Here is a 14474-nt window from a genome sequence, read left to right as displayed (position 1 = left end):
TTTCCCCCCAAGCTCTGCATGTCTCCCAATGATTGTGCAGAGAGTGGAAGCATGAGGGCCAGTCAGCAAGAAGAAATAATTTTGGGGTGCCCTCCAACTTAAGACCTATTATGTCTGATCCTCTCTGAGACCTGTGTCCCCAGTCCTGCCTCCCTAGGTGCCAATCTGGGTAACTGAACGGTTGAAGCCCAAAGCAGAACTCAGGTGACCTAGGTGGGCGGAGCCAGGAGGGCAGGGGCAGGGGCAGGGGCGCCTCCAAGAAGGAGGGACCGAACCCCGGAACCCCGGAACGAAGACTGCAAGTTGCCGGACCTCTGACCACTTCCCTCCCAGTCGCCGCGCTCCGCACCTGCGCCCCGCCCCGGGCCCGCCTCCAAAGTGCTGGGGGGGCGGGGGCGAGGCGGCCGAACCGAGGAGACGCAAAGGGAGGGGCGGCGGCTGCTCGGTGCTGGCTCCGCAGACCGGGTTGGACGCGGGCTGGACGCGCGTCTGGCCCTTTAAGGGCCGCCCCCGAGGAGGTGCCAGGCCCTGGTGGCTCCGGTCTCTCCTTCCTGGTCCTGCGGGGCAGGGACTGTCCGTGGGGCCGTGGTAGGGCACCGTACCCGGACGGGCCCAGGTGTGCCCGGCCTGGCCCCATGGCCCTGGTCACAGTGAGCCGCTCCCCTCCGGCCAGCGGCCACTCCACGCCTGTAGGGCCCACGGTAAGTCTGGCTTTGCCGTGCTCCGGCCCACGCAGTTGGCTGCCAGCTGGGCCCCGGGGAGCGCGTCCTGCCCACTGCCAGCCTCCCCTTGAGGCTGGGGGTGTGGGAAGAGGGACCCTAAGTGTCTCGCTGGAGGGGACTGGGAGGGGGTCTGGAGGCTCCCAAGAACTTAGACCAAGGCAAGATCCGGAGCCCCGAACACCAGCCCAGCCTGCGGAGGCCCTACCCTCTTCCAGGCCCAGATCTGGGCCAACCCCTTGGACACCTCCAGCACCCCCACCCACTCACCCCAGCTGCCCTACCTGGACCTTTGCCCAGGCTCCCCCGCGGTGCCTCCAGGTGGGGAGTGGACCGGGGTGGGAAGGGATCTGACATCTTTCCTGGTTCCAGTCTCCGGTTGGGGGGTGGGGCGATCCCACCCCCACCCCCCCACCCCCACAGCCTTGATAGCAGAGAGGAGAGTCCTTGCCACCCCCCACCTCACTCTGCCCCGGGGGCTGCTTTCTCAGCAGGACCAGGCATCCAAGCGGAGAAGCCGGCTCCAGCGAAGGTGAGCACCTCTCCCGGACAGAGACAACTACCTCCAGCTGCCAGGCCTGGCCCCTGCCCTACTGGAGGACTCGGCCCGAACCAACTACTGCATATGTGGGGCAATGTTGCTGGTGGGCACAGTGGGCTTGCAGTGCTGACCGGGCTGCCTTTGCTTTTATCTTCCTCCCGGTCAGTCGGAGCTCCTCCACCACTATTCTGGACCTTGGCTCGGGTCAGTAGTCACAAGCCAAAGGGCAGGGATGGGACGGCAGGGCCCAAGGGCTCCTGGGTCCCCACCAAGTTTACAGCATCTCCTGAGATAGGCAGGGGGGAAGGGAAAGGGAGCAACCCTTGCCCCCCCCCCCCCACTTAAACAAGTGGCTCGGGGGCTTGGCAGCCTCCAAGACAGTAGTTCCCCAAATGTGGTGGCCTCAGCACTTGGGAACTCCTTAGAAATGCACATTCTCAGGCCTCCACCCCAGACCTGTTGACTCCCCCGGGACGGGGCCCAACACTTGTTCTAACAAGCCTGGTGGGTGAATCTGATGCACGTCTGCCTTGAGGGGGATGACGGACGCAAAGTGGTTTCCCTGCTGCCCCGCCAGGCAGAGCTTTGCAGTGCTCCGTGGGGCTGTCCTGGGACTGCAGGACGGAGAGGACAATGGAGAAGCAGCTGACGCTGGCCCTGAGGCAGTGGAGGGACCCCCGGGGGAAGAACAGCCCCACAGCGACCAGACAGACGATGGGCAGGGGCCCCAGAGTCCCCAGAAGCAGGAGCAGAGTCAGCACCTGCACCTCATGGTGGAGCTGCTGAGGCCACAGGACGACATCCGCCTGGTGAGGGGCCGCTGAGCCCTCGGAGAAGGGGAGAGAGCCAGCTCTTGGGGGGGGGGGGGAGGCGAGGGTAGAAGGGAGCCACCGTGTGTGTCTGCTGGGGAGCAGTGGTACGAGGGCAAGTAATACAGATCCCCCAAACCCTGATGAGCCTCCCGGTTCAGCTAGTTGTTTAAACAGGGCACGATCACGTCTTCAGGTCTCTGGAGGAGCGGGAAATGATGGGGGTCTGCCCTGCATGAGCCTGTAAGGCCCGATCAGGTCCAAGAGCTGGGAATTACACGGAGGTGGGGTTCTGTGCAACCAGCACAGGACCTTCCTGACCCCATGAGTTGTGCGCACACCTCAGGCCTGGCCGGGCGCTCCAGAGGGCCTGCTGAGCTGGAGGGGCGCCAGGCGGGGTGGGGCAGAGGTGGGAGCCGGTGGACCAGTTCCCAGATGCCTGTGGGGCATCTCACTGTCTGCAGCAAGATGGGAAAAACAAAATGGAGGCAGTCTTTCCGAAAGCTGAATTTATTCCACGGAAGCACTGTCCTTTGTTATGAGATTGTCTTTAGTATTTCTTTGATGAGAAACCTTTCTTGAATCAAATGATGGTAATGGCAAGTGGGAAAGGTTTTTGTGTTTTTTTTTTAAACCTCTTTCCTGGGCAGAAATTGAAAATGGGCAATGGGTGCTAGGCCCATTCTCCCCTTTTTTCCATACATACCCCCTTTACGAAAAATCTTCTTAAACATTCTGTTGGACCATGGAATCCCAAAGTTGGCAGCCACTGGGTTATCACTACCAATCTGGAATCTGGGAAGAGGAGGATGGGCACAGAGCAAGCAGGCAGCAGGTCTCTTCTAGGCCCACGTGTATGTCAGGTGGGGGGGGGGGGGCGGGGGGTGCAGGGTCTTCTTGGGCCGCTGTGACCCTGGGCTTCCCCCTCCCCATCTTCCCCAGGCAGCCCAGCTGGAGGCGGCACGGCCCCCTCGGCTCCGCTACCTGCTGGTAGTTTCCACAAGAGAACATCAGAGCCAGGATGAGACAGTCCTCTTGGGAGTGGATTTCCCCGACAGCAGGTGCGAGCAGGGAGAGGAAGGGAGGGGGGGCAAAGAAGTGAGATGCTGGGGAACAATGGCTTTTCTTCTGTCCCCTGCCAGCTCCCCGAGCTGCACCCTGGGCCTGGTCTTGCCTCTCTGGAGTGACACCCAGGTGTACCTAGATGGAGACGGGTAAGAGATGGCGACTGGAGGGAGGAGAGAGGGGAGAGGGCGGTCGGCAGGGTGACGGACCGGATAGGGTGACTGGGCAGTGGGGAGCAGTGGAAGAAATGCAGGCTGGGTATCTGGGGCCTGGGCCGACTCAGCTCCATCTTGGATTTGCTGTGTGACTCTAGGCAAGTCACCTAACTTCTCTGGGCCTCGGCCACCCCAGGTGTGGCAAACGGGGCTCATTTTGAAGCCCAAATGCTGTGTGTGTACATATTCTGAGGGCCAGCCTCACGAGGTGGCAAGTAGGTTGGCTTCTCAGGAGCTCTGTCCCAGAGCCTGGAGTTGGATTCTACCCACACCTGGTCTCCCTCAGGGGCTTCAGTGTGACGTCCGGTGGGCAGAGCCGAATCTTCAAGCCCATCTCCATCCAGACCATGTGGTAAGGGTTAGGGCGGCCCGGTCTCCGGCCTCCTCTTCTCAGAGCCGGTCGGAGGGTCTGGGGAGGGGCGGCAGGGAGGAGAGTGTGACCCAGCCCATCCTCTGTCCTAGGGCCACACTCCAGGTGTTGCACCAGGCATGTGAGGCGGCTCTTGGCGGCGGTCTTGTGCCAGGGGGTAGTGCCCTTACCTGGGCTGGATACTACCAGGACAGACTGAGCTCTGACCAGAGCTGCCTCAACGAGTGGATGGCCATGGCCGACCTGGAATCCCTGCGGCCTCCCAGCGCCGAGCCTGGCCGGTCAGTGCGGGCAGGGGAGGAGAGGGGAGGGTGCCATGGCGGAGCTGGGAAGGGGTTCTTGGACTGACCGGCTCGGCTCCCAGGCCCTCAGAGCAGGAGCAGATGGAGCAGGCGATCCGGGCTGAGCTGTGGGAGGTGCTGGACACCAGCGACCTGGAGAGCGTCACTTCCAAAGAGGTGGGCCGGGGGGCAGGGGGGTTCCGTGTCTGGCTCAGTCGGTGCTGCATGCGACTCTTGACATCGGGGTCATGAGTTCAAGCCCCCACGTCGCGTGTAGAGCTTACTCAAAAAAAATAATAAAAGCCGGGCTGGTGCTGGGGAGGAGCGGGGGCCAGGAGAGAGCTGGGCCCCGGGCCGGGGGGTGGGGGTGGGGGTGGGGAGTGGGGGATGGGGGTGGGGGTGGAGAATCCTCCCACGGGGGCAGAGCTTTCCCCCAGTCCTGAGCCAGTCCCCCGCGCCTGGCTTCAGCTCCTCTGTCTAGATGGACAGGTGCTGTCCTCTGAGGCCCCGGAGGGAAGGGCGGGGCATCAGGACGCTTGCAAGGCACCCCCCCCCCCCAGCCTCTCCTCCCCTTTGGCTCCGCCTGCAGATCCGCCAGGCCTTGGAGTTGCGCCTGGGCCGTCCTCTCCAACAGTACCGCGACTTCATTGATAACCAGATGCTGCTGCTCATGGCCCAGCAGGACCGCGCCTCCCGCATCTTCCCCCACCTCTACCTGGTGAGCAGCAGGGTGAGGGCGGGTGTGAGGGCGCGCAGGTGGGGGAGCCGGAGGGTGAAGCTTCTGTCCCTCCGCAGGGCTCAGAGTGGAATGCGGCAAACCTGGAGGAGCTACAGAGGAACAGGTAGGGCTCCGGGCCCCTCAGGACCACCTAGCCTGTGTCTTCCCCTTCCCTTGGCCTCACCCCAAGGGGCGACCTGGACAGAAACCCCCAGATCCCCCCCGAGCAGCTGCTAGCTCTGCCTCCGACCCCCTCCCCCCTGCAAGGTCTTGGGGGCCTGCTGGCAGCTCCCCTGGCCCGCTTCCTCCCCACTCTGTAAAGCAAGCCCCATATGGAAGGCCGCAGTGACACAGAGAAGAGGGGCGGCAGTGAGGTGGGCGCCCTGAGGGCCTTTCCCAAGCAGAAAAGCCCCTCTCCACCTGACCGCGTCTCACAGAGACAGGCAGGGGGGCTGGCTGCCTGCCCTCCTTGGTTCCTGCCATTTGTCCCCCACGGGCTCCCGGGAAATCTACTGTGGCCCCCGTCACCGTCACCCAGCTGCTGCAGATCCACCCGGTCTCAGCTTAGATCAAAGCTGTCCTCCCACTGACTTCTGAGACTAGTGGGCTTAGTGCTTCCGTCAGCCCAGCAGCTACCTGGACCAGAGGGGGAAACTCAAACCCCGGTGGGGCGGCATGATTCGCTCAGGGTCACGGCCACCTTCTCCCCTCACGTCTGCACCGTCCCCACCCGACTCTCAGAACCAAGGACTAAACAGAACCAGCAGGGTCGGCCGGGTCTGCTGGCCAATGGGCCTGGTGCCCCTGGCAACGTCAGCCGGGCCGCATACCCTCCGCTACAGGGTCAGCCACATCTTGAACGTGGCCCGCGAGATTGACAACTTCTACCCCGATCGCTTCATCTACCACAACGTGCGCCTCTGGGATGAGGAGTCAGCCCAGCTGCTACCCCACTGGAAGGAGACGCACGGCTTCGTGGAGGCCGCGAGGTGGGGCTCCGCCTGCCCCAGCTTCAAGTGGTCCCCTTGCCTCTTCCCTCCGGCTCAGGACCTCTCCCGGCCCTCAGGGTCTTGACTCCCTCCCCTGCTCTGGGCGGAGCACTCCCTGTCCTTCTCCCACACCGCAGGGCCCCTCACAGCGATGGGGCGGGGAAGGGCCGGGGGCTGACCGTGTTCTGCCTCCGCAGAGCACAGGGCACTCGGGTGCTAGTCCACTGCAAGATGGGCGTCAGCCGCTCAGCTGCCACGGTGATAGCTTATGCCATGAAGCAGTATGGCTGGAGTCTGGAGCAGGCTCTGCGCCACGTGCAGGAGCTCCGGCCCATCGCCCGCCCCAACCCCGGCTTTCTGCGCCAGCTGCAGACCTACCAGGGCATCTTGACCGCCAGGTACAAGCCGGGGGCCGGGGAGCAGGTGGGTGTGGGCGCTGGGCGTGGCTGCTGGGTCGCTCAAAGCTGACCAGAGCCCACCTCTTTCCAGCCGGCAGAGCCACATCTGGGAGCAGAAAGTGGGTGGGGCTTCCCCGGAGGAGCCCCTCGCCCCGGAGACGTCTACACCATTCCCACCTCTTCCGCCGGAACCAGGGGGCAGTGGGGAGGTGAAGGCTATGGGTTTGGAGGAGAGCCAGTCAGCCCTGAAAGAGGAGCCTGGGCCACGGCCCCGTATCAACCTCCGAGGGGTCATGAGGTCCATCAGCCTCCTGGAGCCTTCCTCGGAGCTGGAAAGCATTTCAGGGGCCAGTGACCTGCCAGAGGTGAGGCTGGAGCTAGGGAAGGAGCCCAGACTGAGGCACATCAGGGGACAGAAGCAGGAGGGGCAGATGGCAGGAGGAAGGAGAGAGACCAGGACTGGGGCCCCACTTCCCATGGGGACCATTCCCTGGGCAGCTCACTTCTGTCCCCTCAGAGCAGCCGAGGAGACCTCGTGGGCGGTCAGTGAGCACTGCCCTCCGTGGGAGCTGCAGAGCAGCCTTGGGGCTGGAGGCACCTGCGTGGGCTTCTCAGCCGAGCCGGCCCCGGGGTGAAGGCTGCAGACAACTCTCAGCCCGATGAAAGGACTTGCTTCCTCAGGGGCAGGGCTGTCCAGCCATGGCACGAGCATCCTCCCCAGGCCGAGAGCTGGACACCCAACTGCCAACCCCAGATGAGGTGGAGAAGATGCTCTGCGGCCCCTCCCAAATCTGAGGGGAACCCACCAGAGGACGGGGTACAGAGGGGTCATGGCACTCACGTGACCAAATACGGGCTGGGCAGTTGAGCATCCTCTGTGCTAAGTGCTGCAGGGCACAAGCAGAAGACCGGAGACTAGCCTTTGCCTTAGGAAGCCAGACCCACCACGGGACTGGAGGCCAAGATGGCTGACCTGAGGAAAGAGAGCTCCTTACAGAGGGCGGGAACATTTGGGAGAGGCTTCCTGGAGGAGGTGGCACTGGGTATGGATGGTTGATGGGTGAGCGAGCGTGGGTGTTCCTAAAGGTAGTGTCTTCACTCGGTACCCGGAAGGTGTTTCACCTGCAGCTCTCAGGACTGACTGCACAAAGGCAGGGGGGCAAGAGGAGGAGGAGGGGGTCTCAAGGATACGGCAGGTGCAGGGGAGCTCAGGAGGGCTTCTGGAGCCAGAAGGAAGACCGGTGGGGGCCAAGGAGCAGGGCAGTGGGGCGGGGGTGCTATCTTCCCTCCTATGGAAATACGACCACGAGTAGCTCAGATTTTCTACATTCACTTAACATTCCGCACCTACCCCTCCCCAGGCTTTGTGCTCAATAACTCTGCCCTGGAAAGACTTCTCAGTGATTCTTCTTGCACTCTGACCCTTCTAGGTGTTTTCTTCAAACGAGTCTTCAGAAGAAGACCCTCCGGTGCCCTTCCCTCAGCTCTCAAAGGCCAAGGGAGGCGAGCCGGGTCCCAAGGGGCCTTGGCCTGCCCTGAAGTCCCACCAGTCTGTGGTCGCCCTCAACAGCGCCGCCCTGGTGGCCAGCCGGACCCGGGCCTTGCAGGAGCAGGCAGAGGCCGGCCGTTCCTCCACATCCAGGCTCCGGAAGGTGGTGAGGCAGGCCAGTGTGGATGGCAGTGGGGAAGAGGGCGAGGCTTGAGCCCTCACACATGCTCATGGCCCCCTAGACACAAATAGAGGCGCCTGAACACAGCTCCTGGGACGAGCGCTCTTCATTCCTGTCAGCTTGTCCACATTCCTTTTAGCTCCTCCCCAGTGGCCCCGAGATTCCATCACTACAGCCTCAGCTCCTATGGCCTTAAGTCTCAGACGTGTCCACCTTTCCAAGGGCTCAAGATCTTCTCTATAACGGGGATGTGACAGAGAGACTGAAAGTGCCTTTGGGGGCCAGAGCACCTTGCTTCATTCCCAGCTGCTGCCTGAAACACTCACTTGCAGCCAGGGAATAAACCCAGTGCAGAAAGCCTCATGCTTCCTCCCTCACCCACTCCCGTGTGCCTCACCCCTGCCCCTCTTCACTCCTGGGGCCCGCTAGGCCAGAGAACCGGTGGCCCTTAAAGGCCAAGAGTAACCTCAGTTCCCAGTTCTGGAGGCTCTGAGGAGCAGAGAGCGGTCCCGCCGACGGGGCCTTCCTCCCGCACTCCACAACCAGCCCGTCTTCTGCTGTTGTCACCCGCCCCACGTCACTCCCCGACAGCAGTGCGCTGGGTCACAGGGCACCAGGCCAAAGAAAGTCTTCTTCTTGTCCTTCACGGCCTCTGGCCAGTTTTTCACAGTCTTAATAGTATCTGGCTTTGTACTTAGAAATTTAAAAAAAAAACATTTTCATATTATTTTCACTTTTATGATAAAGCTGTGTGCCTGTAAGTCTGATTCTTCTCTGGTTACACACGGAGTTTGGCCTCTCTTAGCCCTTCCGGCCTCCTCATAGCAACCACCAGGTGTCTTGAGGCAGGCCCCGTTTTGGAGGACTGGCGGGGTGGGAGGGTAGTGGTGGGGTGGGGCCGGAAGAGGAATGGGGAAGAGAAGAGGGGAGACCAGTGCTATCTCCCTCACTTCCTAGGGCAGGGCCCGGGTAAATGTTAGCTGCCCCTGCGCCCGTCAGGCAGGTTGGGGTGGGGGACAAGTCTACGCTGGGCAGCAGGTGCTTGGCTCTGTTGGGACAGCTGAAGCGAGTTACCCATGAGGAAGTGGGAGCTGCCGACGCCTATCTGGACAGGACCAAGCCTGTTCCGGAAGCTAAGGCTCTGTTTGGACACTTGATGATCGTTCTCGAGCGCACTGTGGGCCCCAAGAATCTTCCTCTTGCTACAATGCAAGACAGCCTGATCTTCCAAGCCAGTCCCTCCCTGTCAAGGAAGAAGGACCCTCGATGGGCACCCCCCCTTCTGCATCCAGGTTCCTTTTGCTCCACTTTACTGTTCAAAAAGAGTAAGTGACTCCATCTTTGTCACTTCTGTCTTCTCTTCCCAAGATCATATCCTCTGCCCCATAAACACACTACTTCGGTTGGGGGGGGGGGGGGTGGTGGATATGCAACTCCTTCCTTCAAAGCAGACTCAGAGGTAGGAGCTGGCACCACTTGAGAACTCATGCCCCATTTTAAGGCCATTTCTCACCTAGACCCCAGTGGGACCCCAGCACTACTCTACTCCTAGAGTACCAAGGGACAAGAAACTTGGGATCCAGCCCTGGCTTGGCCACTTATAACTCACTTCGCTTCAAGTCTCTGTTTCTTTCTGTAAAACAAAGGGATTAGACTAGGAAATCCCTAAGCGCCCCCTTCCCACTTTGATATGTTAATGATACATGTCACCTACACATTGACGGAATTCACCCCCAACATGCTCTCTAGAAGAACCATGTGTACCTGTGTGTAGGTGACATGCCTAGGGTCCCAGGTGGGGTCCAGAGAGGCTCGCCTGATTCTTGATCCACCTCGCTGGTCCACCCTTCTGAGCAAACAGTGGGGCTGCCTGTCGTCCTCCAGCCAACCACGCGTCTCACCCAGGCTGCCCTTTCAGCGGTCCTAAGCCAGGGTTAGGGGCAGGTAGGGTGACAGTGTCAGGAAGGAAGCCAAGGCCAGGCCCTGCCTTCCTACAGCCTCTGTGGCTGGGAATGGAGAGTCCTATCATGAACTCAGAGCTAGGCGCTGACCAGACTCTATGGACAGGAACAACTGGCTGGCTCTCAGTTGGTAGAGCAACTGATAATCTTGATCTCAGGGTCGTGAGTTCGAGCCCCACATTGGGTGTAGAGATTACTTTAAAAGAATGCAAATGATTTAACACACACACACACACACACACACACACCTCACACAAATTGCTAAAGGGGCAAAAAAAGTTAAAAAAAAAAGATATACAATGAAAAATATGTGTCCTTTAGATCTTATTTTCCAATCCTTCACAGGCAGCATTGTTACAGCTTCTTCTGAGTCCCTCCAAAGACGTTCCATGCTTATGTCATCAAATATATTTATGTATTGTTTTAAAAACATAAATGATAGGGGCACCTGGGTGGCTCAGCTGGTTAAGCGTGACTGGTGGTTTCCGCTCAGGTCTCCGGGTTTCGTGAGTTTGAGCCCCGCATCGGGTTCTGCACTGGAAGTGGTGCGGAGTCTGCTTGGGATTCTCTCTGTCTCCCTCTCTGTCTCTGCTCCTCCCCCACTTGTGCTCGGTCTCTTCCAAAATAAACAAATAAACGTAAAAAAAACCATAAATTACAGCATATTAACATTGACACTTGGACATTTTTTTCATAGCACAAAGAGTGGCACATCAGTTCGGAAAGCTCTGCCTAATTCCTAAAACAATCATACACATTCTATTGTATGGACTCCACTTATTTAAGTGCTCATCTACTAAAGAACATTCAGGTTGCTTATGGATATATATTTTTTTTCATTCCAAGTAATGCTTAAGTACTCTTGCATATACTTTCTGGTGCACACAGGGCCACTAAACCTGTAGGACATATTTCTTTTTTTTTTTTTTTTAATGTTTTTCTTTATTTTTGAGACACAGAGAGACAGAGCATGAGCGGGGGAGGGGCAGAGAGAGGGAGACAAAGAATCTGAAGCAGGCCCGACTCTGGGCTGTCAGCACAGAGCCCGACGCGGGGCTTGAACTCTAGGACTGTGGGGACGCTTAACCGACTGAGCCACCCAGGCGCCTACTGTAGGACATATTTCTAGAATTGCTAAAGCAAAGGCTATGTGCATTTAATCTGGAAGGCATTGCCTAATTTCCCTCCACGAAGTGGCACCAATGTACAGCAAACAGGAATGTCTGTGCGTGTCCTTAAAGGACGGTCCAGCCTACACCACAACAACGTCATCTCCAGCGAATCTTAACAACGCTCCCAGAGGAGAAAAAGCACGCGTTATGATTACCACGTTTTGGAAATAGGAAACTGAGGCCCAGAGAAGTAACTGAGTGATAGGGCCTGAAATCGATCCTAAGTTTCTAGATCTCAGCCCGGAGGCCGAACTCGGAGGGACAGGGCGGCGTCCAGCTCGCACCGCTTTTTCACCAGTTCTGCTCAAGGCCGTCGCTCGCAAATCCCACGTCGACTCCCACCCGCAGCGGGAGCCTCTCGGGCGCCGGGCCGGTAGCCCAGCCCAGACGCGAGCCCTTGCCCGAAGCTCGCCTCCCTCGGACAGCAGGTGCCTCCCAGCAACCCCCTTCCCAGAGTTCTCCCTCCACCCGGCCCCGGTCGGCCGGGGCCAGGGAGGCCCCTCGTCAGGACTACATTTCAAACGGCACAACTGAACGCGGCGAAGAGCGCGCGTCCCGGCCTCTTCCCCCTACACCCTAGACACCTCAGAGCCGCGGCTGCCAGGAGTAACTACCTTTCAGGCCTCCGCGGCCTCTCCTACGCCGGCAGCGCTCGGCCTGGGGGTGAGGGGGGGGGGGGGGGGAAACGACCCCGGCGGCGCGGAACCCACCGCGATGCTCGGGCGCCATCTCGCGTCCGTTCCTTTGGCCGCCGGGTGGCAGCCCGGAAACTACGATTCCCACCGTGCCTAGCGCGTCCGCGCAGGCGCGGAGAGCCTCTCTCGTTTCCATGGGAACCTCGCCCTCTAGGGTCCCAGGTGCTTGACTTCTGCGGGGCGCGTGGCTGTTGTTCCCCCTCAGGTGCCCTCGCGCTAGGCTGGGTCTGCGGACAGCCGACGGGGCAGAATAGGGGGCTTGAGGGGAGGAGGCCAGGGGGCTCTGCCTCCCGGGACCAGCGCTGCCAAATTCTCGGCGTCCGGCGGTCCGCGCGCTTCCTGGGCCTGGGAGTTTGAGGCGGAGGGGCCCGGGGAGGCCCGGGTTGGCGAGGCCAGCGTCCGTCCGGCTCTGACCCGCGCAGCCCGCCTCGCTCCGCGCCAGCGCCCTGTCCCCGGCCGAAAGCCTGCGCGCCGCAGACAGGTACTACCGGGGCGCGGGTCGGGCGCGGCAGCCCGCGGGATGGGTGGCGCCCCAGGTGAGCGTGGAGGGGCGCCGGCCGGGCAAGGCAGGGAGCGCCCCCCGGGGTTGAGTCCCATGGGTCCGGGACCCGGGGCTCACCAAACGTGGCTTCAGTTCCTCCTCCGGTCAAGTGGGGCTTGGGCTGGAATTCTAGGGCACCTTGCGTTCCTGTTGCAGAGCAGCCTCTAGCTCCGTGCACGCGGGGGGGGTGGGGGGTTGGGGTTGGGGGACAAGTCCCTTTATCTCTCTGAGACCGTTTTCCTCTATTGCAAAAGTGACGAGGTTGAAGCAGATGATCTTTATGGTCTCTTCTAGAGAATGTGGGATCATTACCCCCACAGTGCGCCCCGCGTGCCAGACACGGGGAGCTGGATGGTTTTGAGCGACAGTCTCAGCTCAGGATCTGGAGGCAGAGAAACTTGGGTGTGTGGTTTTGGACAAAGTTATCACATCTCTTGAGCCTCGGTTTCATCAGTTGCAAAACCAGGGGTAATCATACTGTCACCTCAAGTGTTTGAAGGTTAAATGAGATAATGCACATAAGTTTTTAGCCCTAGGCCTGCACCTAGTGAGCGTTGTCCCAAGTCCCAGCCATCATTTCCGATACTTTGAAGAACATTCCGGGGCGCCTGGGTGGCTCAGTCGGTTGAGCGTCCGACTTCGGCTCAGGTCATGACCTCTCGGTCTGTGAGTTTGAGCCCCCCCCCCCCCCCAATCAGGCTCTGTGCTGACAGCTCAGAGCCTGGAACCTGCTTCAGATTCCGTCTCCCTCTCTCTCTGCCCATCCCCCGCTCATGCTCTGTCTCTCTCAAAAATAAACATTACCAAAAAAAGCAAGATGTGAGCACTTACATGCTATGATGCAGAAACCGCAGAATACTGAATTATAATATTTATATACCATTTACATAAGACCAGATGGATACACACACAATTACAAGGAATACGTAAGAATCGTATACTACTCGCATTGAGTTCTAACTTTGTATTCATTGGGAAAAATCCCAACAAGCAATTTTAAGTTAGTGATAAAATGTATTATTTATTAAATCTGGGAACTCCCAGTGGCTTCACAAACAAGTTTTCATTCATCCAACGAGCATCTGTATGAGGAAGCTGCATTGTATGAATAGGTTTTGACCACGGATTATGTACCTGATACCGTGTGGTGTGGTCTGAAGGAGCCAGAGATGTGTGAGATGATCTTTGCCCTCAAGAAAACAGAGTCTGGAGGGAAGATCGACTATGCACCCCAAACACGTAACACAAGAGGAACGTGACACATCATGAGAGAGATACAGGTGTCTGCTGAGGACATTCAGAGGCCGGAGACACCACTGCTAAGTGGCTGTGTCCTGAGAGCAGCAAGGAGCAGATGGCATTTCAGCGGGGCCTTGAGGGATGTAGACAATGTGGATGTGCCAAGGAGTGGGGAAAAGACACTGTGGGCACTCCCCACCCCCAGCAGCCCCGAGAATGGGGGAGAAACGTCTGGAGCCCCATCTAGATGTGAACTCTTAGAGAGCAGGGACTGGATTTTGGTCAGTGTTTTACTGCCAGCACAGCACACACGTGTAGGAAATATTAGTGGAGGAACCGGGGCTCTGAGTCTTGGCGAGACAAGGTCTTATCCTGAGACCCTTGTGCTAAGCCTACACGCTGTCTTACAGACACCCCGGGAAGGGAAGAACGTGATCGGCAGGCGTTTGGGGGGCCATATCATTGGCATGTCTAGTGCAGTGACTAGGAGTCAAGTGAATAGGGTCTGGTGGATGGGTCGGAGGGTTCGTGAGCCTCCTTCCCCGGAAGTGAGCTGAACTACCACAGCGCAGGATTATGAAGCAGTCTCGAGGGCCAGTGATGGATACTTTGGTCTCGTGGCATTTGTGGCTGTTCTTGGCTCTCCTCTGTCTGCGGCCCACTCCTCCCCAGAGGAATGTCTCTCCCGTCTGTGACCCACCTGGGAGCGGAAACTGTGTCCCCCATGCCAACAGATTGCCAAGGCCTGTAGCCCCCGCAGAGGAAGGAAGTTGGCTTCGGTGGCGCCATCTTCAGGCTGACTTCAGGGCCGTGCCCTTGTAGCCCTGAAGGGGACCACCTAGAACAGCTGTCCAAAGACCCGGGAAAGGGAGAACCACCTCAGCACTTGGGACAGAGGTGTCGCCTGAGGACGGCAAAGCAGAGAATATTGAGAGGAGAGTGGCTTGAGGACAGGGCAGACCCTCCCAGGTCCTGTTTAGGCTCCCCTCTGGGGTCCTTTTGTTGCTCACAAAGGGTGAAATCATCCTCGGATTGAAGAAACTGGGGGAGGGTTAAGTGGGTTCAACCAAAGAAGGGATGGGGCACGACTG

The 14474-nt window shown here is 59.2% G+C and overlaps 1 protein-coding gene and 3 long non-coding RNA genes across 8 annotated transcripts in view; 2 read left to right on the top strand and 2 right to left on the bottom strand.

The window, feature by feature from the left end:
* Positions 1-440: 440 nt before the first annotated feature.
* On the top strand, positions 441-8521 carry SSH3 (slingshot protein phosphatase 3). Of its 2 annotated transcripts, none has more exons than XM_019415141.2 (14): positions 441-701; positions 1214-1251; positions 1838-2069; positions 3012-3130; positions 3212-3283; positions 3636-3701; positions 3812-4000; positions 4084-4177; positions 4590-4718; positions 4796-4842; positions 5561-5707; positions 5905-6105; positions 6197-6470; positions 7536-8521. In XM_019415141.2, the coding sequence occupies exons 1-14, from the start codon at positions 636-638 to the stop codon at positions 7806-7808; spliced, it is 1947 nt and encodes a 648-aa protein (XP_019270686.2). In that variant the 5' UTR covers positions 441-635; the 3' UTR covers positions 7809-8521. The 2 variants fall into 2 exon arrangements, with proteins under 2 accessions (XP_019270686.2, XP_019270685.2); XM_019415140.2 differs by having other exon boundaries at positions 443-701; positions 1211-1251.
* LOC109246838 (uncharacterized) lies at positions 2763-3997 on the bottom strand. The gene is made up of 4 exons (XR_002071464.2): positions 3890-3997; positions 3622-3758; positions 3054-3269; positions 2763-2864 (listed from the first exon to the last, which is right to left on the bottom strand). It is a non-coding gene; the product is annotated as an uncharacterized LOC109246838 (long non-coding RNA).
* Positions 8169-11582, bottom strand: LOC109246840 (uncharacterized). Its single transcript, XR_008421082.1, has 3 exons — positions 11523-11582; positions 10185-10352; positions 8169-9698 (listed from the first exon to the last, which is right to left on the bottom strand). It is a non-coding gene; the product is annotated as an uncharacterized LOC109246840 (long non-coding RNA).
* Positions 10792-14474, top strand: part of LOC109246839 (uncharacterized) — an 18566-nt gene continuing 14883 nt past the window's right edge. Inside the window, exons 1-2 of one of the 4 annotated variants that reach the window (XR_002071467.2) lie at positions 11642-12084; positions 12439-12546. This is a non-coding gene — a long non-coding RNA (uncharacterized LOC109246839). Of the gene's footprint in view, positions 11337-11641; positions 12140-12438; positions 12547-14474 lie in introns of those variants that run through there. The other 3 variants (XR_002071469.2, XR_008421081.1, XR_002071466.2) reach the window with 3 other exon arrangements.

Source organism: Panthera pardus, unplaced genomic scaffold, assembly GCF_024362965.1.
Source record: "Panthera pardus isolate Hobbes unplaced genomic scaffold, ASM2436296v1 HiC_scaffold_12, whole genome shotgun sequence".
NCBI classification, from domain to species: Eukaryota; Metazoa; Chordata; class Mammalia; order Carnivora; family Felidae; genus Panthera; species Panthera pardus.
This window is presented reverse-complemented; position numbering and strand designations above follow the sequence as displayed.

Coding starts and splice junctions, on each gene's coding strand:
- SSH3 (XM_019415140.2), top strand. CDS start 636: ATGGCCCTGGTCACAGTGAGCCGCTCCCCTCCGGCCAGCGGCCACTCC. Junction 3,284..3,635: donor GTGTACCTAGATGGAGACGG/GTAAGAGATGGC, acceptor GGTCTCCCTCAG/GGGCTTCAGTGTGACGTCCG. Junction 4,001..4,083: donor CCCAGCGCCGAGCCTGGCCG/GTCAGTGCGGGC, acceptor CTCGGCTCCCAG/GCCCTCAGAGCAGGAGCAGA.